Source organism: Papilio xuthus, unplaced genomic scaffold (assembly GCF_000836235.2).
Source record: "Papilio xuthus unplaced genomic scaffold, Pxut_1.1 DF828258.1, whole genome shotgun sequence".
NCBI classification, from domain to species: domain Eukaryota; kingdom Metazoa; phylum Arthropoda; class Insecta; order Lepidoptera; family Papilionidae; genus Papilio; species Papilio xuthus.
In genome coordinates, this window is record NW_013530391.1 from 2974269 (window position 1) to 3001147 (window position 26879).

General features: G+C 36.4%; 2 protein-coding genes across 2 annotated transcripts in view; both read right to left on the reverse strand.

The window, feature by feature from the left end:
• jing (AE binding protein 2 jing) overlaps positions 1-15707 on the reverse strand; it is a 119318-nt gene extending 103611 nt beyond the window's left edge. The window contains exon 1 of the mRNA XM_013306213.1: positions 15351-15707. Within this exon, the coding sequence (XP_013161667.1) occupies positions 15351-15673 (323 nt within the window). The 5' untranslated portion in view covers positions 15674-15707. The remainder of the gene's footprint in view (positions 1-15350) is intronic.
• A 3682-nt stretch (positions 15708-19389) lies between these two features.
• Pld (Phospholipase D) overlaps positions 19390-26879 on the reverse strand; it is a 16712-nt gene continuing 9222 nt past the window's right edge. Inside the window, exons 8-20 of the mRNA XM_013306276.1 lie at positions 26723-26878; positions 26168-26403; positions 25886-25996; positions 25552-25691; positions 25188-25352; positions 23848-24362; positions 23439-23571; positions 23252-23360; positions 22805-22975; positions 22017-22183; positions 21289-21529; positions 20622-20837; positions 19390-20311 (exon numbers count right to left, since the gene is read on the reverse strand). Of these exons, the coding sequence (XP_013161730.1) occupies positions 20081-20311; positions 20622-20837; positions 21289-21529; positions 22017-22183; positions 22805-22975; positions 23252-23360; positions 23439-23571; positions 23848-24362; positions 25188-25352; positions 25552-25691; positions 25886-25996; positions 26168-26403; positions 26723-26878 (2591 nt within the window). The 3' untranslated portion in view covers positions 19390-20080. The remainder of the gene's footprint in view (positions 20312-20621; positions 20838-21288; positions 21530-22016; positions 22184-22804; positions 22976-23251; positions 23361-23438; positions 23572-23847; positions 24363-25187; positions 25353-25551; positions 25692-25885; positions 25997-26167; positions 26404-26722; position 26879) is intronic.

A 26879-nucleotide genomic window follows, 5' to 3' on the forward strand; every position in this document is an offset into this window, starting at 1 on the left:
TACTGGCAGCTATACTTACATGGATTAACTCTTGGTAGACGTACAATTCAATTATAGTTGCAGCCATACACAGTCTTACATACTTGACTTTTTCTTTTCTTTTTCCTTCGCACATAATCTTTTCTTTTTACATTTTAAAAAGAAAAAAAAACTAAATCATTATTAATGTAACATATAGCACACGTACTTCATGCAAGTAGATTGCCATTATTTGTAGCCATATAAAGAAATCTTTTATTTGTATTGAATCCATACACCCTATAACACGACCAGATCAAGTGGGCGTGCATTAGTGTGCGTGCGGTATATTACTCATTAACCTTTTTACATTGGAGGGCTACGTGCGCTGAAAACTTATACACTTTACTGTGGGGGAATGGCTGGGTGGTCTGTTGCCAAATCGGGGGACCACGGATCAAACCTCAAACGGCATGTAACAATCTATTTTTTGTTAAAGTGGAATCTTCCTTCTACAATGGCATCATCACCAATTAGTTTGAATTATTAACGTGTAAGGAATAACGGATTAATACAACCCAATTTAGCTGAAGTGACACATGTTTCCTGCTCTAGTATCTTATTTAATTCCAGATAAATGTAAAATTTAAAAGTAAATACTCAGTGTATGTGTTCAATGTAAACCAACGCGGGTGAATGAAACCAAACAAATCATTGTGTATAGGTTATCGCGGCGTGCAACGATACAACTTAACGTAGATAACCTAACAATGATGCAGAGAGTATTGATACACGAGGCGATGAATGGCTCCCTACGACCTCTCCCTCTTGGCTGATTGCAGCGGAAGCTGTGCAAATGCAACGATCACGCAGCCCCGCTCTCACCCTCCGCCCGCACTTCGTACCCCTCGCGTATCACGTTCCCGGATTAATTGGTGTTTGCCCCACGCCCCGAACGTTGTTTGGGATCATATCACGCGAAATTAGCGACGGTTGTAATCTAGAATTAATAATAGATCGACGCAACATGCGAAGGTACGATTTGCGGTCTCCACGAGGGGAGCTGACGACTAACTGTCTTTGCGGTTTGTGAAGATACGAACATGGAAATAATATGGTATCTAATCAGACTGGAAAAACCGTCTTTATTATTGAAAATAGTCTTGACAGTAATTACAATACTAAAATGTAACAAGTGTAAACCTGACATTAAATCAAATTAAAAAAAATCAAAATGAAAAAATCCAGACATAAATGAAGCCATTACGCCAATAAAGTAAATTAATACGTGACAAAAAGTGTGTTGCGACACAATAACGTCTCCATTCTGCATTGTTCAATTCAACCTGGAGCGAGCTTGTGAAGTGATTCGTGTAACGTATGACTTTATTTACATTCACGTTGACGTAACTTTAAAATAATATTTTTAAGTTTAGATGGATCGATGGACATTCGTAGAAGATATCTCCAGGTATGCTGCATGGATCTTAATGAAATTCGGCATAAATGTACAACATAGCCTGGAAGAACACATAGGCTACAAATTAAGCATCTATTTTCCGCGTGGAATCGCGGGTGAAAGCTTTAGATTTTTATCAATTTATTTAGGTACAATAAAAAATGAAATGCAGGCCAAAGCTAAACTTAAGAGTCAAAGAAATGAAAACCAGCATTAGAATACTGACAACGCTATCAGAGTCTGTACCGTTACAGAAGCCAGACGTTCTCTACCTGCTTCTGAAATAAATAAAAACCATAAAAAGGCAATAAAAAGAGCAGTAGCTAAATGAAATATTCATCAATTCTTTAGGATGGGATCACCGTGACAAGATTGTCGAGCAAGGGAGAGTCACAAACAAATTAATAACGCAGACGAGCTGGCTGGCAGGCTCGACCGAATTCTAATACGGACCGTACGTAGGAATGCAATTGGACAATACGGCGACGTATCTTGATGGATGGGCTCCAATAAATTGTTGACTTAGCCTCGCAAGGGGACTTACAGATGCCTTCACGCTTACACTGATGGGTATCGATTTGAATATCAACATTTTATAGTCGCCCAGTTAATTTAGTGGGTGAATTTTATGGTATTTTATGGGTGACATGTTACAACTGAATAATGCAAATCGAAACCTGATCTGATTTAAAATAATTAGCGTTATAAAATTAGTTTTGTTTTTCATACATTTTCGTGTTTATTTAATAATGACTTTTCCAAATTGTTATGAATTTAATAATTAGTATATAGTTTGCAAAACTGCTTTGTGTTATAAGTTTGGTCAGAGTCACATTTGGTCACGGATGGGTGCGCGGTTTTTTGCCGCGACCGGGTGATTATTGTTAGCTCGGTTAGAGGGTCCGGAACGAATCCAGTTATTTTTTTTATATACAAAACACTTTAATTCGGTTTCGGATTTTGACTCTGATAAATTAAAAGCGCTTTCTGACATGTCGGGATTTTAATTATTACAAATTGTAGTTATATAGAATAAAATGAAATGTACATTTACATGATTAATTTCTGATATCATATATAAACAATGAAATTTCTTATGATTTCGATCGCCTTGTACTATAATTTATAAGTGAAGATAACACGATCAAACGAGATTTATAAATATTACAAGGCTCATACACCCATTTTTTTTTTTTCAAACTAAAATATTAAATCTTCGTAACAATCGGCACAAGTCGAATATAAGATTTGAACCAATGAACACTAGCTCCTGACCAGAAGTGCCTTTAACTTTTAGGCTTGTGGGGTTATATTAAAATTAATTAAAAATTACACAACAATAATACTTATATATTCGTATGCAGACTTGCAGATGCTACAGATCTTATAACGTACATCTTATAATAGCTGGAGCGTCATCTAGGCTATTGTTAGCGCGGATTCCCGGCATTGCCCGTCAGATCGGGAAGGCGGGTGCCGGGAACGACTCCCGCCGGGACACGGGACGCCGGAATTTGGAATACGTATCCCTGTCTGATGGTCCCGCTACGCAGACGGCTCCATTACTCACTAATGTAGTTTGAGTAGTTAACGGGTGAACTACAAGGATGAATATAATTATATTTACATCGTATGTGGTAAAATAATAAATTTAGGGATAAGGAAAAATTAAGCTTCTATAGAGAATTATATTAAAAACAATAATTAGAAAGTAAAGTTTAAAATATGGACATTAATAAACAGAACGATATATTTTTATTAAAATACAAAACATTAGATCGTTTTATAACTGCAACGTATAAAGCTATAAAACATATGCGTTCAGTTTGCTGTGGCGTTTTTACATACGTGCGGTTGTTAACTTTGCGCGGGCGTCCTTGTTTGTCCTTCGTTTGCAAACAAAAACACGATCACAAAAACTACGGGCGGCCGAAATGCATTGTCCGTCGGTGCTGTGACGTCACCGCGTACGCCCCGGGGCCAATTATTCGACGCTCTAATGGTTTTTACAATTTAAATAATGCCCGCCCGCTATTGGGCAATCGGGCGAATCGCCCACACTAATTATAGATCTACCCTTTAATCCCGAAGCGATGCTGATCACCACGTAATCTGCATACGCCAGTGAGCGACAGATAAATGTACTATTCCATATTACAAGCTTATGTTAATGAAAACAAGAAAGAACTGAAATTTTAGTGTGATAAAGTTCTAATTTCAACTTTTACATTTTTTACCAAGCAAAACTGTTGTGCAAGGAATCGATAACAATAGTAAAAGGGATCGGGCCACGAATTGCAAAATTACAATGTTCACAATTCACAAAGGTTACTTGCACCCTCGTGTAACCGCACACTTTTTTCTGTTAACTTCATTTAAAAAATTACAAGTAAAATATTCGAATAGTTTTCATATAAAGCTCTGTGTACGACAGCGCAATAAATATAAATTCGTATATATTTTTAAATTAAATAAATTTCAGTAAGAAATAAAGATATTAAAAGATAAAGCAAGCTAAAACCATTCACACCGAATGCATTATGCTAATGAAGATAAGAAGACCTTAGGAAGTACTAATCGTAACTTGGATATTAATTATTCCCTTCCCTCTACCATAAATAGTAATCGAGCTTGTCACATAAATGCCTTATACCCACAGAGCAAGATATATGCGCTCCATAACTGTGGAATCGATTATTGAATCGATAAAAAGTATCGAGTAGCTATCGCGATGGACAAAGAAAAACATTTTTAACGTGCGACTAGTAATGGCAAATGTAACGATTGTTATTTATGCGAATTAAAAAGTGCAATTTTGTCGAATGTCAAAGGTAAAGGCCTGGCACAGAGCAGGTGCGTGCGATGCAGCTGTTTGCTGTGAACGATGCGCGTACATAGCCTTGCGCGCGCCACTATATTTCAAAGCAATTATTAATCTATACTTTAATATAACTAGTGGTCGGTTAATAGCATCACAAAGAACTGCATGATGTTAGACACGGTTATGGAACTTAAAGGTTTTTACGTGCGGAGCGAGAAATGTATACCGACAATTACTTTTTTAATTGAACAATTCGCTAAAAGGTTTTTTTACGTGCTCACATAGTGTAAAAAATAAACCTTTTTTAATGTGATGAGTTGATTAATATACTTTTAAACATTTCCAGTCTTCATTATTACAGGTAATAACTCGCGTTAGCTAATTGCTGTTAAAAGTTTAATTTTTAAACAATCATTTTGAATCTCCTGCTTTGATTTGTAACTAGCAATACAGAATCACATTCTGAATAAAACCTTCTTCAAAATAATGTTCCATATCACTAAATATTTCATGCCATCAAACATACAACTAAAAACAATTTAAATGGGAGTCTCTAAGATTCTAGTCAGATTCAAGGCGAAGGATTCAACAGTTTTATTACTACTTTACTAATAAATGTGAAAGTTTAGATGGATGGGTGCTAGAACTCCAGAACGTCTAAAGTGATTTCGGAAATTCGTCATAGATGTAGATCAGTCTTTCCCAAAGTGAGCGATAACGCCCCCTTGTGGGCGCTGCAGGTCTCAAGTTGCGTGTTATAGTAAAAGTTTCGTTTAGAATTCACCGTTAATATGCATAATATATAAGTCACAATATTTAATTAATTTAATTTGAAGCTATATTGTTTTTTAAATATGTGAAAATATGGGGGCGCTAAAAAAATATTTATTCTCAAAGTGGGCAGTAGACAAAATAAGTTTGGGAACCACTGATGTAGATTGGATGAACAAACAGTCTATTAAGTTTTTTTTTATTTCCGAGCAGACGAAGTCGCGGTCGACAGTTAGTTACTCATAAACAGAATTGCTGGTTCTGCGAATGCGTGTCGACTGTACATACTCGTAAGGATTCGATGAACCCGCGACTTCGTCTTTGACCATACACGTGTAGCGTTGCTAATCGACTTATAATATTTAATTTGAAGCACCACCAAAACGAAACGTTACAAACTGAGTCACATACAAAACTTTTTATTTTGTAAAAGAACATTTAAAAATTAGCCATAAGAATAATAAAAGCAGTGTCTTATACTAGTTTGTACCAAAATGTACTAAATAATCGTAATGTAGGAAAACTCTAAACTCTCATCTTTCACAATAAAGTTGTGAATTGAACAAAAACGTACGAAAGGCAATCTGCTGACTATGCCCAAAGTAATAATAGTATTCAAAATAAATTACTTTTCACCTTTAAAATCTTATGAAAAATACACAAACGTTTTTAATAAATAAGCAAAAATAAAAAATAAATACTCTATGAGCTAAAAATATAAGCACAACTATGATTAATTACATCAACACAGACCCCAATGCACAATGCAGTAGTCCGCATAACGATCAAAAACAATTTAACAAAGCGAAACAATTTACATTCCCCCAACAAACCGGCTACTAACAAAAATGATTTGAACATACATGTATAGACAAACGCATCTTCCGTCCGTCACTTAGCGTGCAGCGAGCGCCCGATAATTGTATTAGTACTAAACCAGTTCCACCTCGCACCAACAACTAACAGAGCATTCACACGTTAGATAATCGTACGCTACAAAAATGTAGCACATGCAAGTTACCTTGTCACATATTTTTGTATTATTGTCTTACTAGCTTTTGCCCGCGATTCCGTCCGTGCGGAGTTAAAAAAAACTTAATAAGTGCCTATGTGTTCTTCTAGTCTATACTCTACCTCTATGTCAAATTCCATAGAGTTTTATGCAGCCGTTTTGGAGATAATCAAACAAACATCCATTTATCCATCCATCTAAACATTCGCATTTATAAAAGTAGTAAGATAGTAAAAAGTAAAATGTAGTTGTATTAAAATAAAGAAGAAAATGAACTATAAATTTTACTTAAATAATGAAATGACAAAACGCACAGATGTCTTTCAGTGTGAAAGTGCTCTTAATCCTTCCACTGCATCGGTTTCCTGTACGCAGGCGTGATTGGAAACAACTGAACATCCACAAACGCTCAATTAAAGTATCGTTCTGTTATAAAGGCCTATCGGGTAAAAGTTTTGGTATGACGAATTTGACTAGCGTAGGTGTTGATTTGAAGCTATTGAAACGAATGACTGAACGTTAATCTTATAAATTTCTTCAAAAAGCGTGACAAACTATCTTACAACTTTAAGGTTCTTTAACGGAAACAGTAAATGATAAGTTTAGTTGTCATTTTTATTAACAAATCACACATGTTTAGGTGGGAAAGAAGATGGTCACTTCCTAGTAATATTCAATTCACAAATTGGCATCATTATGAATGAAATATACATGACCGATAAGATACGATAAACTTTAACAAGCTTCTTGAGGTGCGCACTGACCGGCGATATTTAGTGGCCATGTCTGGCCGTTGTACCCACGTCGCCGCAGCGATAACCATCGAGGAGCGACGTTCACAGCACTCGACAAGGTTGTTCACATTCGCCGCGGCTAGACTTGCGTGACCCCACGTACACGCGATGTACCCGCGCATCTTGCTACACCAAAACGTTCTACCTTGTACCGTTACCCGGCTACTAGACATAGGGTTGCCACAAAACCGAAACCTGATATCGAATAATTTTATAAAAAGAGTTATAGTAAAGTTTTACAAGGAGGCTAATACTGAAAAATTTAATTTAATTTCACTGAATCAAAATTAATTCCGAAGGATCTACATAACGACTTCTTTTATATTTGCATTTAATAAATTACTTGCTTTCAATCAAATATAAGTTCACGACATACTATGACTTGCAAAATAATTATGCTTAAAACATTTTGTACGGATACAAAGCGACTACATTTACTTAATAGTGATTCCAAGCTGCTTATAATATTACGGTACTTCCTTGAATTACAAACACAAAGTCTGTTTTTCAATCGCATTTGTGATCGTCTCAGATCACAAGGTATCATTAATCTTACGTAAAATTAATAACCCTTTATAAAACTGTAAACAAAACGTATCGATACAGAATATAAATAAAGTAACGATTAGCTTAAGCGTGTAAGCTTCAAGCGAGTACCGGGATAGGTGAATAACAATCAGTAACTGTTCCAATCATCTTTCTCAAGGACGCAGCGTCGTGGTGTCGCCGGTCTCTTGGCATTCCGAGTTGGACGCGAACGCTCGCTGAATCCTAACTTACGCCCGAACCGGATACGTTAGCCGAGCATTAGTTTACGGGAACCGGTCGTCGCTCCGAACCCGTGTACACTGTACTTCGGACAACGCGTCGTAATTAACAAGGCGATATAGTACTATCCAAACTTTATGGCGGCTCGCAATTTCACACGGGACGTTACGTACAACAGATTTTTAGGTATTTGGGTACGTACAGGGATTCGGGGGTGGGTCATATCGCTGCGCGCGTTTTCCTGCTCAATTGGCACACTGGTTACCTAATAAGAAAATATGCACTCACAGCGTTCAGCTTACCACGAGCTATAATAAAGTTTGAATCTTATTATACCCTGGCATTTGATACAGCTGCTACGTATCTAGCAATTCAGCTAAGAATACCAATAAAATATGATACATGTTGCGTTTACAAACGGTGTGAATTACGTTCAAACAGTTACTTGTAAAACAGTAAAGTTAACAAAACTATGACATAACATGAAGGTTTTTACTTTGCAATAGTTTCGTGTACTCGGTAGGTAGGGTTACACTTCGTAAAGTCACATCAGAACTTATTACAACTTTTACACTGAACTTTTAAAGGTTACGTGTATTACGTGATTCAACTTACTTCTTGAACTTTGTTAAAGTTACAACTTTTAGTTGTTTAATGTTACGCTATGAAATTAAGAGTAAAATTTTTATAAATCATTTTGTTTCAAACAAGGCATAAAATAATATTTTGAATCGTAGGTACATCAACCTATGTTTTCGCATTTAGCGGACCGTAACTTATATAATTGTTTTATTTTACTACATTTACGATCAATCTTGTATAATTCAGACGTACGTTTAAATAATTTTTAATTCTAATACCATTTCTCAAGTGCATCGTCTATAAGACGCAGCACTCAATGTTTTATGGCATTTCGCACGCGTTGCCTCCGACAATAAAAATATAAATAACCAATAATGAAAGTTGAACGACCAAGCTGGGACGTCGCTGACTCAGATTCTACCTGACTGGGCCGCAGCCGTGGCGATGGCGGTCTCTTTACAGAACTCGTCCGCATAGCCCGCATCCCTGCCCCTCCCGTGCAATATAAACTAAAGCAAGCTGTAAACGTTACCATTTGAGTAGACCCGTGTGTCATGTGCATACATGCTCAATCATTAATTCATCCACGCTAAATTTTGGAGCATGCATATTCAAATAATTGGGCAGGGATATTAAAGAATGTCTTTCTTATTTTGCATTAATCCAAATGTTATGTTTGTCAAACCTTTTTTTGTAATCGTAATTACTTGGAAATAACAAATGTGCCTGAATAGAAAATCTATATACGTAAGAAAATGAACTACCTAAGAGATTCTTACCACATCCGTAAACACTTAGGCAGCAACGTGTATTGCAAGCTTTAATAAAACAATTGTAACAATTCTTACATCAACAACAGGTAAAATTGTTGGATAATTAACACGGAACTAGACCTAAAACATCCCATTTTACTAAGGTTCAATGACCATGGTATCATTATTAAGAACTAAAATAAAATTGACCAAAAAAACAAAACCCAGACACCTTTATCTGTTCAAGCTTGTATAAATATAATAATAAACTATCAAATCGATCGATGCATTTAAATTAAATATGAATAAAACATTGAATTAAATATAAAACAACTTTTTTTAACGCGCTTGACCTCAGGTCCCCTTGTTAATGTATGACCGTATGTAAATAGTGTTTGGGCTTAGTAAAAGAATTGGTATAAATATTTTTCTTTAAGAAATGTGTGAAAGAGAGCTAATTTGATACTTTTATGTGAAAATTGAGTGAAAATTGGTACAACATTTGTTTTTAATAATTTAAATGGTTCGTACTACTTTAATAAAACATAAGTACCTTATTGTCATGTTTAAGCACAAAACTATATTGAAATATAATTAACACTACTTAAATTAAATGTTATTTTAGTTGTTCACCTATTTATTACTCTATTCGTAGATAAATTGCGGGTACTTTACAATATATAGTAATATCTCCGTTGTACGTTCACAGATTATAAAAGCAAGGTTAGACAAGACAACCGCAAAGTGTAAATGAAAGTTAAAGTAGGACAATGTTTAGTATTCACTTCGACTAAGCTTAAATTACTGAAAAATATTTTAAGGTCTAAATCTGGACATCTAAGATCTTTATAGGAACGACATTGCTTCATATATCCAATGTAGTCTTGCTCATGAGTTTTGCTGCCATGAATATTATGCAAGTAGTAAAATATAAAACTAACAAAGTAATGAGGTTTAAATTTCAACATTTCTAAAACACTCAAAATTCATGAGTACCAATTAGGAAGCCGAATAATTCCGAGTGCATTTATTTTGTGGACGTTCCCGTCGCCCGAAACGACAAAGAATTATAAATTCAACTGAGAACATAAAATGGAAGTGTATGCGTCGTAATTAGTCATTACGAAAGATTTTACAGTGGCATTGACTAATTCAAGTGTAAATATTTGCGATACGAAAATGTTATTGAATTTAAGATATCATATTAAAAGGTTATTGGCGAGGAGGCAGCTGAGCATGTGATGTGATATAGGGAAATAAACCTGCAAATAAATACGGATGAAAACTTTTCACACACAACCCTTAAATATCATAAGCAAAAACGAGCAGAGTCATTTTGTTTGTCTACCTGTCTCTTTTATTATCCATCTGTCTCACATAATCTTGATAATACATTGACGAGCACACGGCTCCCTTAATTTATTCATTCGAAAAATATTAAACCTTGAACTTAAAACTTTATGAATCGAATAAAAGTGTTGACTTTAATTTTAATTTCACTTACAAAGTTGAGTCTTTCCGTCCTGTGCGGGATGTGAGGCGTAAGGATGACTGACTAAAGTGACTTATGTGTGAGCGTAACAAAATAAAAAAGCGTTTCCAAATCAAATCACGTCGAGCGTGTTCCCGGGCGAGGGCCAATGCGCCCGCGCACGCTTCTAACGCGGGGGGAGGTGGCGACCGGTCGCCCGGCGCACAATGGTAAGTAGCTGTTTCCCCAATATAACTTACACTGTACTTTATAATCTACATGTTCATGACTTAATAGATTATACCATGAAAATTAAGGCCAAATTGACACTCAAAATAATATTGTTGTCGTATAACACGAGACCTTGAAGGAAAAAGATGATCACCAGGTTTCACGTAATACATAAAAAAAAGTACGATTTCAGTAAGGTTTAAACCAGTAATATTCATATGTTAATAACAATGCATTAACATAATAATTACACAATTATATTTCATTTGGTCATTTAAAAATGATAAAGAACATTATAACTAGCTTGTGCCTCGTTTTCATACTAATAAATATAAATCATTTATTTAATTACGAGACAGCTACTCATTAAAATGTTAATCTAGTTTATTCAACAAGTAGGTTCTGTGTTAGTATATCTATATTTTAAACTTTTTTGATTAAGTACTAGTCTCACCAAAAACATTAGAAGTTAATTGTGGCGTATTGAATATGCACTAAAATTTTTATTTCGTATTAGTATTTCGAAGACGAAATTTTATAAAATCCAAAATATCTTAAAGTTGTAATCGAAAAATCGTAATTTAAAATCTTATTTTTACAACATTCATAGAATCCTGAAATAGATATGTCCAAATAAGTTAATGGAAAATGGAGCCATATAGGTAATTTGTTAGAATCATAACGATTTTGCTAGTGAGGATGTCAACACCAAGCAAATATTGGAATTGATTTCATCAAAATAAAAGGTTGAAAACAAGCGTTTTGTATTCTAATTCTTAACGACATAGATGCAATCTTAGATCTAAGAATATTAGATAACGACTAGTAAAATAAATTATTAAATAATTTTATATCAAATGCAAAAAATGATTATTTACATTGTAACAGGTTACTAGCTTTTGCAAAAGACTTTAATGAATTCCTCACTAGAATAAAGATACCTCTGACCATTACAGTGATAAATATAATGTTCGAATTAAACGAAAATAAAGGGCTCATTCTGTTTGAATTGCGACAGCTACATACCTCACGGCAACCAAGAACCCGTTTGCCCCCCGCGCCCTGTTAGAAGTCCCGACTCTTTTTATTCCCTTCACCCTCGAGTAAGGTTCGCGACAGGCTGGCCGCGACCGCCAACACACAACCGCTCCTTTTGTTGCCTCCCAACTCAATCCGCTCAACTTTCGCGCCAATTTCAGTGAAAAAACGATTTCGATCGCGTTTAGAAACTTAAGCACGGTCGATAACAACGTCTAACGTTAACTGGTGCCAAGGTACGGGCCCTACGATGACACGTAGCTGTATACATTATAGTACAGGATCAATAACCCTTGCTAACTTACTGGCGAGCTTTGGGAACGATGCCACTATCTTTTTAAATGCAAACAACTTTTACACTGCATGCATATATATCCTATATTACAATAAAGGGACATTAGTGTCAAATTTCATTTTGTACGCCAACCCTCTCTGGGGCATAAAAAACCTTTATTTGTATAAATTATATTTTTCATTTTGCTATTATTTGTTTTCACGAACATTACATTAACAGGGAATTATTAAACTGTGAGCAATGTGGAGGCAGCTCGTGTTGTCAGTTTTAACAGTGTTCCTTTCGTCGTAGGTTATTGACAGACGGGTCTTCCGTATCGCAATAACCACTATCTGCGCGCATTTCTCTCTGTCTACCAAATGTAGTGCTGTTTTAAATTATATTACAAAATTAAATTGTTTTAAAGTAACCACTGCATACGTCATGATATTTCCAAGTAAAGGTATTACACGGTTTTAATATTTATACAAGATTTTATTACGTGTGCAAAATTTTTAAAAGTCTACTTAGGAAATTTATAAATGCATTTAAACAATTTAGAAGCTAACACCAACTACAGAAATTATAATACCCTGATAATATTAAAATACAGGCACAGATAATAAAAGTATGTAATACAATCTATATTTATCTGGATAGTTCCTAGCGTTCCCTATGATAACAAGTCAACATCGGGATATCAGGTCGATCAAGTGTCGGCTTATCAGTACGCACCACACAGCCACGCACTGGGGTATGATTGCCTCGACACACACTTATCGTAAAGAATAACCGACATACGCACCTACAGCTGCTCCATAAATGATAAGTAATCAATACTTTTTTCATATTTTAAGCCGGTATAATTCATGAAATTAACAAAACATAGAAAAATCTATAAAATGCAGTTATAAACAAAACAGATATCCTAGATTTTAATCTGACATATCAGATTACAAAATAAAAAGTCAAACTTTAGTAACAGATAAAAATCAACAATATTGAATGCATTCACTACGCAGCGTACATGTATGCAAATAGGGCGCGTACGGGGGGCAGCGCGGAGCGGGGCGTGGAATGGCGCGGGCGGGGACTGCAGGCGGTCGCGGGGCGGGGGGGCAGCAAGTGCATCGCGCAGTTTACTGACCTCTGATAATTTTTATAGAAACAAACACGCGTCCGACGAAATGCACCGCGTTTAGTGCCCACCGTCGAGAAACGATTTACTGAGAAACACGACGCACAAATGTTCACAACGTACATGTTATTCCTACTTATTATTTTAATACGTTAACTTACAGACTGTAAAATATAATAAAAATTATACAAGAAATCAGTTCAAAAGTTTTAGTTTAACGCATTTTAAAACTAATTTTAGTCATAAAAAATACAATACAAATAGATTTTACAAAAAGAGCCAGGTAAGAACCATCCTAATACAGATATGCGTCGGCACATCCGGAATTCCAAACCGGATCTCTGAATTTGGTAAAGAGTATCCGGCTATTGTGACGTACACCTATAACACTTTTAAATTGTGTAAAGATACGAGTTATTTAAAAGTGTATAATAATTAATATGAATTACATATATTAAAGTGATTAAAACAATATTATCGAAGTTTTATGGTCGGTAGGTACATTAGAATTTAGAGAACAAAAACTTTCCCAAAAAATTATATAGAAATTAATTTTTAATCTTATATATAAAATTCTCGTGTCACAATTTTCGTTCCCATACTCCTCCGAAACGGCTTGATCGATTCTCATGAAATTTTGTGAGCATATTGAGTAGGTCTGAGAATCTACCAACATCTATTTTATTATCCCGCGCGAACGAAGTCGCGGGCGACAGCTAGTAAGACATAAAATTTTCACGTATGGTTGTTTGTTACCAGATTATTCCAAAATGACTGTACGGATCTAGACTAAATTTAACATAGAAACAGATGACGATGTGAAGTATGACATTTTATCTCGGAAACATCTACAATTCCCCTGAGATACGATAATTTTTACTCAGCAACAAAGTAATGCAAAGGGACAATCCCAAATGCAACCACATCTTACATTTTGTGCCCATAGTCCGTCATGTTATCAGACAAAAACATTTGACCCACAAATGACCACTTCACACATTATCTAATACCATATCAGAACTAAACCAAACATAATTTCAGCATATAAATATACGAGTCTAAATATATAAGAATAAAATATAGTAGCTATAACATAATGTGTATACTCACCCACCCTAAGCTATTAATTTTTATTTATTTGTTTTTTGTTATTTCAATCTTATTATTAAATTCAAATTAACGTATTTTTCTCCTGTTGTTTTAAAATATTTATGTATATTTTAAATAATTCAAAGCTTTACTTACATCATCCGATCTTGTCTGCATATTCTTCCTTTAAATGAATCGCATATTTGAATATTAAATGGTTTTAGGTGGGTAGTACATTTTTTTCATTATGACATGAGTATCCTAAAGACTAACTAAAAACAATAAACATCTGTTGCTTTTAAAATTCTAACGAAAATGGATCTACATTTAATTGCCGCAATTTTCGCCAACCTATAAAATCCGCAAAAAACATCGATTAAATAAAAATAAACCCAATTTCATGGTAATCAGATCAAATTTCGAATATATGTTCCCATCTTTCGTTCTACTTGCTTACTTATCAGTTAATTAACTATTTGCTCGGCACTGATAAACATCTGTGCGTGGCGAAGACAAAGAGATTATTTTTTATCATATCATTTTACGTCACTTGTTTGATAATGACCTAGAGCGGCGCACGAAATTCGAGTCAAGTTCAATAACTCGCCTCCAAATGTTAAAATATTTCTCGTTTGAATAACATGTTATATAAAAACATTTCCGTTTTTTCTTTTATTTTTCAATTCCTTTAGAATATATTTAAATACGAAAAATTATCTTACATATCTATATGATAACTAGCAAAAAGGCGTTGAAGTGTCGTTAGTTACAACTTTAGTTTCAAAGGTCTTAGTTTCTTTACTTGATTTTTCGAATATAACATGCATAAATCTTAAATTGTAAAATACACCACGTGAAATTAGTAGCAATGAAATCAAATTCAAATTACAACATATGTACAAAATCATTCAGCTATTATGAAATAATCGTTTCGATAGTGAGATTCACATGACGACATGCAATCTCTGCAATTGTAAACGCAGCGAGTGCAATTCAAAGTGATTACAGGCCGCATCGAGGCCCAGCTAACTATTCCGAGGGCGTTCAACCGAATAGGCCTAGCGACGCGAGTTATCCACGACGGCCATGACATCAAAATCGGCACAACAGCCTTCGGTCACTAGAGCATTGACTCGTAATTTCGACACTATCAAAACATACATAATGATAACTGTAGGACATCACCACTGACCTGTCAGAAGACTCGGAGCTGTCGTATCTGTCGAAGCATCGTTTCTTCCTATCGTCGCCGTCGCCGGCGATGCTTCCAGCCAATTTTCGGGAATCCGTAGCGGCGAGTCCCGCGGTATCGTCCGCGGCCACGCCGCTCAAAGCACTTTTCTCACACGAAACACTCGATTCTTGTTCCTTGTAGAACGATAACTTCACTGTACCGCCGTCTAAAGTTTGCCCACTGTACTTTTTTATGTCACCGTGTGATGAATCGGGCGCGGAAAAAGTTAAATCGTTCATTTGTGTCCGGACGGCGCGGTGCTCAGGCGACCCATCCGCCATCTTTGAGCGCGCGAGTGTTTTGTCGCGTGTTGACACGGCGCGCCGCACTCAGCTCGGGCGCTGCGGTCGCGGGTGGCGGGGTGCGGGCGGTGTGACGTCACGGCGGCTGCGCGGGAGCGGGGGTAGCGCGGCGAGGTGCGGTGCGGTGCGCGCGCGGTGACGTAACGGCTCCGCCCCGTGCATGTGCACGGCCGCTGTCATTGGCCGCGCATTACGCAACGCGCGAACCTATTCAAATGCCCGACCGAAGGGAACGCAGGACTCGAGGCCGATAGGGCCGGGCCTGTCCCAGCCCTGAGCGTAACAAATAGCAAATAACGTAGCGTAATGACCGTGCGCGCTGCACGCACACGCAAACGCACACGCACACGTACACACGCATCCCCGATGAACAAGTGCATAGAAATTAATGACACGTCTCACCCTCTTATGTCCGAGCATTCTTTATTTGGGCCTGAGAGCAACGAGCGCCGAGGAATTGGTTAGTCGCAGTTGCGATTGATTAGGAGTAGGTATAGAGATTATCGAGAAATTGGGCTACAATTAACATTTATCTTCAAAAGAACTAGATAGATATAGTTGAGACAAGGACAAGCAGTGGACGCTTTTGGTATGCTTGAGTTGTGATTTTCCGCCGAGCGCATTCCGCGGGCAACCAGTCAGGCGAGCTCGGACCTGGAGTCGTCGTAAGAATGTAGTCAATAAGCAATAAGTAACTTGTTGGCCCCTACATGGATAGCTCCAGATATCTAGAATAATGAATATTCTTCTTTGAATTCCCTGACTAATTTCGACTAAGTTGTTTCTACTCTTTGAAGAAATAATAAGGCCTAGAAGTACTTAACTGCATATCAATACAAAAATGGGATTTTAAAGAATAAGTAGAAAATTATTTTGAACATATTTTATTGACAATTGAATCATTGAAATCCGAAGTTTTCAGATCATCAAACTGATATCCCCTAATCATAGAGTTTGTGGATGTGGAGAGTAAGGCTTAATACTTTTACATAAACTTTTAAGTTTCCTACTTGTTCTTTGCGTAGCCACACTAAAACGATACCTGTTTTGTCATATTGTGTTGCATTTTTTTTAATTTTAAATGTAATATGTTTTATCTATTTGCGTCGACTTTCCTAAACAGCTGTTACCTTTAACATTAGTATGGGCATGTCATTTAGGCCTAAACAACTTGATAACGCTTTTAGAATTTCTCGTGTGATATTATAATTCTTTATTGTACTTATATTTAGGGAAGAAATGTTTACTTGCATTTAATTAGATAGCACTAATTTTAAGTATTTTTCGAATAATTTGTTAGGACATAAATCTAGAAATGTCTTGTCATAAAAATAACCTAAAGTCTGTCTACATCTGTATCTTACTAAAAAGATAGATTGATTTATCCAAAGTAAAAAAGTAGGTCTAGAATTGAGCTATGAATAAAATGAATCGACTAAATCTGAACAGTATGTTAAATTTTAATTAATCAATTAACATGCTAATGTCAAGGTAAAATAAATTAAAAATCTCGTTCAGTAAATAAGTTATAAATGATTCCCAGACGCTTTTTTTTATCTAACAGGTGGCTGTCAAGGACAGATATGAAAACAATAAATCATGTACCACCAAATAACCTTAACATCCTCTTGAATTAAATATTAACTTTTAAATTTAGGCTACTTTTTCACGCCCGCAATTTATTCCCACACCCCTCCCCGTAACCTCACCGTACGACAAAAGATTCGTTGGTAAAGCTTAAATTAATTGAAATTAAATTATATATCTGTATGTAATCATTACAAATATTATGAGTTAGGTACTATCAAGCAAGTTGTTAGTATTCCACTTTTAAAGCGATGGTCGTTTGAAATGACGCAAAAGCAATAGGACCCAGCCTTAAAATGTTTGTACGAAATAAGGTTGGTCTGGGGTACACGATTTTTACTATATGCCATCATTTGCGCAACTCACTGCTACCTAATTGGTTATTTTGTAAGAAGGGGCGGAGTTTATCTCATTGCAAGGAACAAGACACCTGTAAGTGGAACACCGCGAAGGGTCCTAACTGTACATAAAAAAATCGGCATAGAAATAGTAAAACTAATATTCTTGTCAACAACCTAAACGAGAAATTCAAACTAAATTTGTAATAACGTAAACTACGCATTCTGAGAAATGGATTATCGCTTTCTAGTAACAGGTAACAAAGCTATTCAATACTGTTAGATGTAACCTATGTAGTCTCCTCTACTCTACCTTTTGCAAAAAAAATATTGAACTTACAGTCATTTTACATCTGTTCAAAATGCATAATAAGGTATAGAAACAAGTTTACTTTAAATTATAATATTAATATTGCATAATTTAACAAATGGTCATTTCACATTTTGTACTACGGTCACCTGTAGCCAAAAATAAATCGACGCGAGTCAAGTTTAACGAAAAAATTGTGTTGGCGACTGATACTGACATCTAGTGACAGAAAAGCATATCATTTTTTGAAACTGTTTCATTATTAGGTTAAAAAAACTGCCATCTATATTTATTTTTTGTCAAATTCACGCCTGACATCTATTGAGTAATAAAAAAATTATGTTAAATTTATCATGGAAAAGCATATAAAGTGAATTACAGTTCTTGCATTAACACCGTTTATATTACTGCCATACCTGCTGTTGCCCACACTCCGTGAGCGCGGAATTGAAAAAAATATAATTAGTAGTCTATGTGTTCTCCCAGACTATGTTCTATATGTATACAAAATTTCATCGAGATCCGTTCAGAGGTGCTAGACGAAGTGCATTCGCTTCAAAGCGACCCTTAGCGAACATCAGAAATATATTGAACTGACGCGAGACAATTACGTGACTTATCGAAAGTTATTGCCAATTCTACAATTGAATTTAGTTATGGCATCGCTTCGTAGCGAATGCACTGTCTAACCCCGTAGCCTTTCAAGAACTACCTTCAAACAAACAACCATCCATCCATCTAAACATTAGCATTTATAATATTAATAGTCAAATATAAGGGAATACAAATAAAACGAAGTTTTTATATAAAAATAATTTATTAAGAAACAATAAATAAATGTCACCAAACATCAACACACAGAGTCAAAAAATAAAATGCACATAAAAGCACCCTCATAAGTAATTTGAGAACTTTTTGGACATGGTTATTAATAAATATGAGTTTAAAAAAGAATCACAGTATCGACAACAATAATTCTTAAGTAACTAAAATTATTAATTGGAATTACTTATTGTAGTTTTATTATGTTGCAATATTTACTATACTATTTAAAGAAAAAAATATAAATTTTCAAAAAAAAAATATTTTAACAAGACGTAACATTTCAAATATAATTTTATTGAAGCTTTAAATTTTGCTTCATGAAATAGTTCTAAGATTAGCTAAAAATATATAACAATTGCATTAGTTTTTATGTACTTACATTTGTATTTACAAAATAATACTAAATTACAGATAGCATAAGGTTCAAAGGATAAAAAATTCTATATAAATATAATTTGTCAATTTTTTTTTATACTTATCACCTAAATAGTTTAAATTATCATTTTTTAATTCTTACACATCAATCATCATCATCATCATCAGCTCACTATACGTCCCCACGGAGGGGCTCGGAGCCTCACATCATTCATAAAATGTATAAATATATTAATAAAATAATTTAATAGAGGTAGTTTAAGAAATGTTATTAAGTAGAAGGAATGTAATAAAATATATATTTGCTCAAATAAACAATTACATAGAACGAAGTAGTGAAAATATTATGACTAAACTGTTTTGAATTAACTTATTTTGGCTAAATTAATGAAAACAAGACCTTAATAAAGGTGGTAATATTGTGATAGATTAAAAATATTAATGTAAAATGCGCTCAGCCTTAAAATGGTAACTATGGAAAAAATGATACGTTAAGAAGGAATGTTAGGGCCAGCTTTGGGCTTAGGTTTGGGCGACCGCCCAGGGCGATAGAAGAGCAAAAATCTTTATAGGATCTTTATTATGTAAATATATCGCGTTTTATCTTTAATTTTGAACTTGAATATATTGAAACACTCTGTACATGTATATGATGTACAGAGTGTTTCAATATTTTCAGCGGCTGAGTTTGAGGTGCGCAGTTTCCCAACGTTCCCTTACGCCCCTCATACAAACTCCCTATTGTGCACTGCGCAGCTAGCCCTGCTGTTCCAAGCACGTTTGATAAATATAATACTAATATAGAAAACATTGATTTAAAAACACTATATAACAAAAATAATTTAAGATAATCTCGGTAGATATTGCAATTTTGAATTGCATTCACGCACGTTTTGCAGTTCGGGTCTCAGAAACCAGACTTTTGGCATATAGAGCCCCTTTCCTTGTGTGTTATGTCCATAGCGCGGTTGGCATCATTCCTTCCATGGAGATATTCCTGGGCGTGAGGGTCTCGTTGCAGAGGAAGTCGAGCGGGAAGTCCACGACGTGGCCCTGGATGAGGTCTATCTTGCGGTTGGCCAGCGCTGGATCCTTGTGCCATAGCGTCTCACTGTGCTCCTCCTGGAATTTCTTCAGCTCCGCGAATGAATGTACTGCGTCCGTTGGTATTGTGTGGAACACCTGAAAATTATGTTTTCTCTAAAATTTGTATTAAAATTATATATGAATGATATAAACCGCTACCGTCAGCGCCAAAATGGAGAAAATCAAAAAGGCACAAAATACAACGTCTTATAGCCTGTCAAAAAAGTAAAGGTGTCTTGTATTTTTTCTTTTATGGCATTTTCTTTGTCTATGTAGGTTTTATATACTTTGTGACGGAACTGCGATGAAATCTTTTAGTTTTTCTTTTTGTTAGAAATACAGTGTACTAAATGAAACATCAACGCCATCTAGTTTGTGTATATTATAAACTATCACGTATACAAACCTCCTCGTATATTTGCGTGTTTTGTTTTGACGTAGCTTTCCATACATTATTATAGAACTGATCGCATGTTGGGTCATCCAGACTAAGCCCACAGGCTGTGGGGTCTATGTCTGTGAAGCCGAGGTGTTCACGGAACAAGCGCTTGCGCAGCGTGCCCGCCACACGTCCGCACGGATACGACGCACCGTTGATCACGCCCTCGTCAAACTGCTCATCCTGAAATTATTAACATTTACATGCGATTGGATCAATGGTGATGAATTGCATCGTTTGTGTCATATGGAATCCTTTATTAGAACATAGATGGCGTTAATCAATATGTTACAATGCTTCATAGAAAAAAAAACGGAATTTAGATGAAATCGTCATCTACAATTTAATCTTACTAATATTATAAATGCGAATGTTTGGATGGTTAGATAGTGCATGTTTGTTAGAAGGTCTCCAGAAGGGCTTATCGCATCTCGGTGAAATTTGGTACAGATGTAGAGCATAGTCTGGAAGAACACAAAGAGTCACGGGCGACAGCTAGTGTTAACAATAAGGTAAATGGATCGTGCGAATAAGGATATGCATAATGGGTTGAAACCAGATATGACGGGTTCTAGAAATGGAAGAGTACATACTGTGCAGACGGGGAAGTTGAAAGGGCAGGAATATGTCTTACCTGCAACAGGACTGCGATCTCAGAGTCCCTGGTGCCGATCATGGAGCGGTCATTGATGTTGGCACTACCGCAGATGAGGGTCCTGTCATCAGCCACCAGCAGCTTGGAGTGCACGTACACCAGCTCGGTGACAGGTTCGCCGCCCAGCGTCGCGTGCGTGCGCAGACCGTGGAATGTTATATACTGCGATGGATCTGACACGCCCGCTTCGTACAATCTGGTCAGGATTGCTTCGCGACTTCTGTAAATTAAAAAAAAACATGGTAAATTATCAATTTTCATTTTTGTAATTTTTAATGCATCTGTTGGAGTTTGTAATCTGCTGAGATGTGCACTGGCTGGTTTTAGTTTATGAAAAAAAAAGTGTACATCTTTCATTGTCTTTCATAAATAAATTTTCCCAAGTAAACTTGTGTTATTCATCGGCATCATGCTGATCGTGAAATTTAATAAATGAGAATGAATTTACCGTGGGTTTCTGAGCCCAAAATATTTGTATAAAATATATCGTTATCCCTGTCATTATCTTTGAATAAACAGAGATAACAATATGTTTTGAACGGGGTTTTTGATTTCAGTAAATTATTCATTCTACAAATTTGTATAAAAATATGTAATTTCATAAATAGAGTCTGTTCACAAAACTTTCTTATCCTCCATGATTCATTGTAGTAAGAGAAGGAGAGTGAGAAAGGAGGAGGTAAATGTGAGAGGTGGAGATAGTGTACCTGCAAATGCTCTGATAGTTCCAGTGTGTGACGGCGTGCAGGGAGGTGCCGGAGGGCGCGCCCACCTCACCCTCGAAGCCCGGCAGCAGCGGCAGCACCACGAACACGCGGAATGTCTCGCGGCCGCGCACCGCACGCATTATGCGGTTGAACAGCGCCTCGCCTATCTACAAACATCTTATACTTATCGAGCATAAATCAACCACAATTTATTATCAAATGCTATTTGCTATGAAAAACATATGTTTTCTTCCACACTATGTTCTATATCTATGTCAAATTTCAGATTTATCCGTTTAACCGTTCTGGAAATACATAGTAACTAATATCCATCCATACATTCGCATTTATTATGATAATAAAGCTAGTAGGCGCAATTATAGCGAAATTGATACCAAAAATGATAGCCTACTTCTGAAAACAGATCGCAATTCAACAAAGACTAAGCCGTTGAATGAAATTATATCACAAAGGTCTGGATATATTATGTTAAAGACATCGAGTTAAAGATGAACAGAGAGAAAAACACATGCAGAGAGAAAGAGATAGGGAGGAAACTAGAGTTTATTGAATATTTCTCGCATTACATAACGAAGTAACGGCCCGAGCCGAGGTTCCTGAGGGAGCCCTCGAGCTTAGTTACTCTTAAACGAGGTTTAGGCTAAGTGCCATCTGCGCTCGGCCACCTCAAGCCCGGTGAAGCTGTAAATGCCTCCTCAAGGCAAACAGTGGCTTTTAAAAAAAAAAATAAAACGCATTACGTCTAGTCAAATACAATTTGTTCTAACCTGGTTCCTAACATTGAGATTGGTCCTGGAGAGAGTGATGAAGAACTGGTTTTCTATGTAGACGTAGTGCTGAGCGCGCGTGATGGTGTCCACGTAAGCCTCGTGCACGCTCTGCTCCACCGTGTCCGGCTCCAAGAAGCCGCACGACCAGCTCGACGCGCTGCGCAGCACCTGATACACATACAAAGAAGTATTACAGTGGAGAGAACTATCAGAGTGGATAGAACTATTAGTGTGGATAGAAATATTAGAGTCGATAGCATTATTAGAGTGGATAGAATGGTTAGAATAGGGACAATTATTACATTAAAGAGACGTTAAAATGAGTTTAAACAATTATAATGGAGTATAAAAGTAATTTGTAACAATGAAAACCATTGCATAGTACTTCCTGGTAAATAAAAATTAGGCAAATTGATAGGGATAGTTAATCGCGCTAACATTTACCTGACAAGACACGTTGTTGATGTCAATGTTAAGCAGCTCTTTTAAACCTTGTAACGGCTTTATTTCGCTGTAGGTCTTCGGTAGGAGGTATGGATAGTTAACATTTTGCCTGTAAAAAAAATTGTTGATTTTTTAACTTGAACTAGTGCTGGTACACATCATATAGTGCTTTAGTTGTTATCTGTACCTGTATTTCTCCAGTTTGATGGCATTCCATCGCTGTATGAAGTGTCGAGCGACGTCGCGCGCGGCCGCTTGCTGCACCACCACGCCCACGTCGTGCCACGGCATGCGCGGCGTCGTGTTGCGGTCCACCAGGTCTGATCAATACTCGAACACGTTTATTATAAAAAAAATAGTGAACAATAAAACCTCATTGACATAATGACATTTCGAGAATTTACTCTCGATTAGACGTCAAAATTTTATGAAGCAAGTTAGTCTATGGTTTTAGGTTTTTGTAACAACGCCATCTAGTCAAACTTGGTTACTTATAAGTATCTTTTTAAAATTGAGGAATTTTACAAATTCAAAAATATCTACTAACTCCTAGCTTTATTAATGTTTAATGTACAATTAAATAAAAAAATACTCACCTACAAACGGCAGATCTAAATTATTGAAGTCTTTCACTATGAAGTTGACGTAATCTTTTCCGATCCATAATTTAGAATTCCCCTCGATCCCTTCCAAAGCCTCTTTAGTACTTTCCGTGATAACTCTACCCTCGACAACTTGCGCTAAAGGGGTCGGCTGACTTACTGATTTATGTTTTATTCCTAATGCATCCGTTAATAAAACTTGATCGTTTGATAATGCATATTTCTCAGCTTTCTTACGTTCAGAATCGTCAAATCTTTGTTCATTTCTTTCTTCTTCGAAAGGCGGATAAATAACACTGAATATATCTTTTCCCCTATCTGTTATTTTATTTAGCACGTTTTTCTTTTGATCAGGTGAATCAGGTTGTGGTTCTGATATTTGTTTTGTTGAAGCTATAAGTAATTGATCTCCTGGTTCTAGAACGGGTAACTTTTCTTCTTTAATTTCTGAATCGCCTTCTGCCTTTTGATCGTTCTCTTTTGTATCAATTGTGATTTCTTGTATTGGTCTGTAAAGATTTTTCAATTTAAATAATTAATCGAAAATTAGTCATCTTATCTTAGTAAACTTACTATATTATAAATGCGAAATTTTAGATGAATGGATGGATGTTTGAAGGTATCTCCGGAACGGCTCAACGGATTTTAATGAGAACTGGCATAGATGTAGAACATGGTCTAAAAGAACACATAGGCAACTTAATAAGTGTTTTTTATACTTCCGCGCAGACAGGGTCGCGAGCGACAGCATGTATCAGATAAAATATTAAATAAAATTAAAATGTACACTACACTAACTGACCTCTTTAAATGGACAGGCTATAAGAGGAATTATTTTGTGCCTATTTGATTTTTGCCATTTTGACGCTGATGGTTTGTAACAGTGGTGATTCAAATAATGTAGATAAAAAACTGTCACGTAACATAAACAAACGCGTTTAAATCGAAAAGAGGCAAAAGCTGTCATTTCCAAGCAATTGCTTAGCCTTTAATTAAGATCAGTGACTAGACTACAAATATAAACTTTCAAATATAAGATAAATAAGCAAAAAAAAAACATTTTTCTGTTAGGAAGAAAATCCGAAAATGTGGCAGTGTATTGACCCAACACTAGCCTTACTAAAATGTCGACGTTTATGTCCCTTACCATTCCCTCTGACATTAGACTTTGTAACGTAAGCACGTTTTTCGCGCCAAAGGATTCTAACTAATAATGTCTAAAATTACTTATCAATTTGAATAATTTTTTGTTTAGGTTAGGAAAAGTTACTAGTGGACATACAGACCTACTCTCCTGTTACTCGAGCAATAAATCACTAAACATAGTATCTTACTCTGTAATGCCCATGACGATGTTCTTGGAGCTCTTGGCTAGTTCTATCGCGGCCTCTAAGCCGTTGGAGGTGGGCAGACACAGGCCGCCGCCGGGAGAGCTGGACGTCTTCTTCTTTGTGCGGATAGAGGACACCGGCTGCGCTATGTTACCCAAATCTGTCAGTCTGCAACACGTACGTACAAATTAAAAAAAACAACAGATTTTTCCTACTTTACTTTTTCAAAACCGTTTGTTTATTTGACTATATATCTTCAAAAAGTCGGTTTTTTGGTACCTTTCTAAAGAAGAGAAGTACAGAAAGAGAAAGAAGAGAGTAACTCTTATTCTCCTACTATCTCCTACATACGTGTTAGCGTACAAACCTATGTTTATGATCATCCCAGCGGCCGTAGCAGAGGTCGATGCCGCCCAGGAAGGCGACGGTCTGGTCCACGCAGACTATCTTCTCATGGTGGGCCCAGAACAGCACGCCCACACGCGCGTGGTCTGGATGTCTGATCACCTGCATATAAGTAAACATAGTCATATTTCTTGTGGACAAGTGTGTGGATATTATTTTATCACGTGTCATTATTTTGTTGGACATTACTTGAAAGAGACGAGAGAAAAAGAAAGTGACGGAGTAAATTTTGAGTCTAAGATGAAAGTTTTTATTATGCCAATGTTTTTTTTTAAATTCTAGTGACAGATATTTACCTTAATATTTTCACTTTTCCTTGTGAGTACGCCCTTACTGTAGTAACTATTTATACCGAGTGCCATTTCCACCTCCTTGTACAACATTACGAACACTTTCACTCCTTGCGCCTGAAAACAAATATTAATTTTTTAAAATACTAGTAGTAAAAGTTAACTGTTCTGGAAAGTTCAGTAGATTAAATTACAATTTATACAATGAGAGAAAGAGAGAGAGAGAGAGAGGGAAAGAAAGAGAGATAGAGAATGATAGAAAGATATACTTTCTAGAGTGTTCCTTACCGCTTTCCTCTTAAGTATGCAGTCAAGTCTCCAGTAATTGCCATTGAGTGCGGGCCGCTTCATGTATATCTCGGGACTGAGCCACCAGTCGGCGATGAAGATCTCCTCAGTGGCGAGCTCCATGGCATCAGCCACAGCGGAGAGGTACGCCGCGCCGTCCACCAGCACGCCCGCCGGCGTCGCGGCGCGCGGCGGAGCGAACGAGTGGTGCACGTTGGGGTATGTGAACTCACGAGCTGGAGAATCAATGAATGAACGAATGACATTTGAAAATTGATTATATGATGTTACGTTTCATACATAGCCCAGAGAGGTAGGCAGAGACCATAGGCCTGACACACTTCTCGCTTCTTCTACATTCATACATCTACACATACATAATTCTTGACAATTTCATCCATCTAGACGATTTAAATGGTCAACGAGAAAATTAGTGTTTTTAGGGTTCCGTACCTCATAAGAAAAAAACGGAACCCTTATAGGATCACTTTGTTGTCCGTCCGTCTATCTGTCAAGACCCGGTTTTTTGTATATCAAAGAATAAATATAACATACCGGTTTGATTTGCGACTGTTTTGAGATACGCCATCCATTCTTTACTCTTGCGTTTCGTCCAACATTTTATAACCATCTGTCGACTTTGGTTTAATATTTGCAGACCGTGATTTAATCCAGTCGAGTACATCCCACTTGACACTTCGAAACTGGAAAC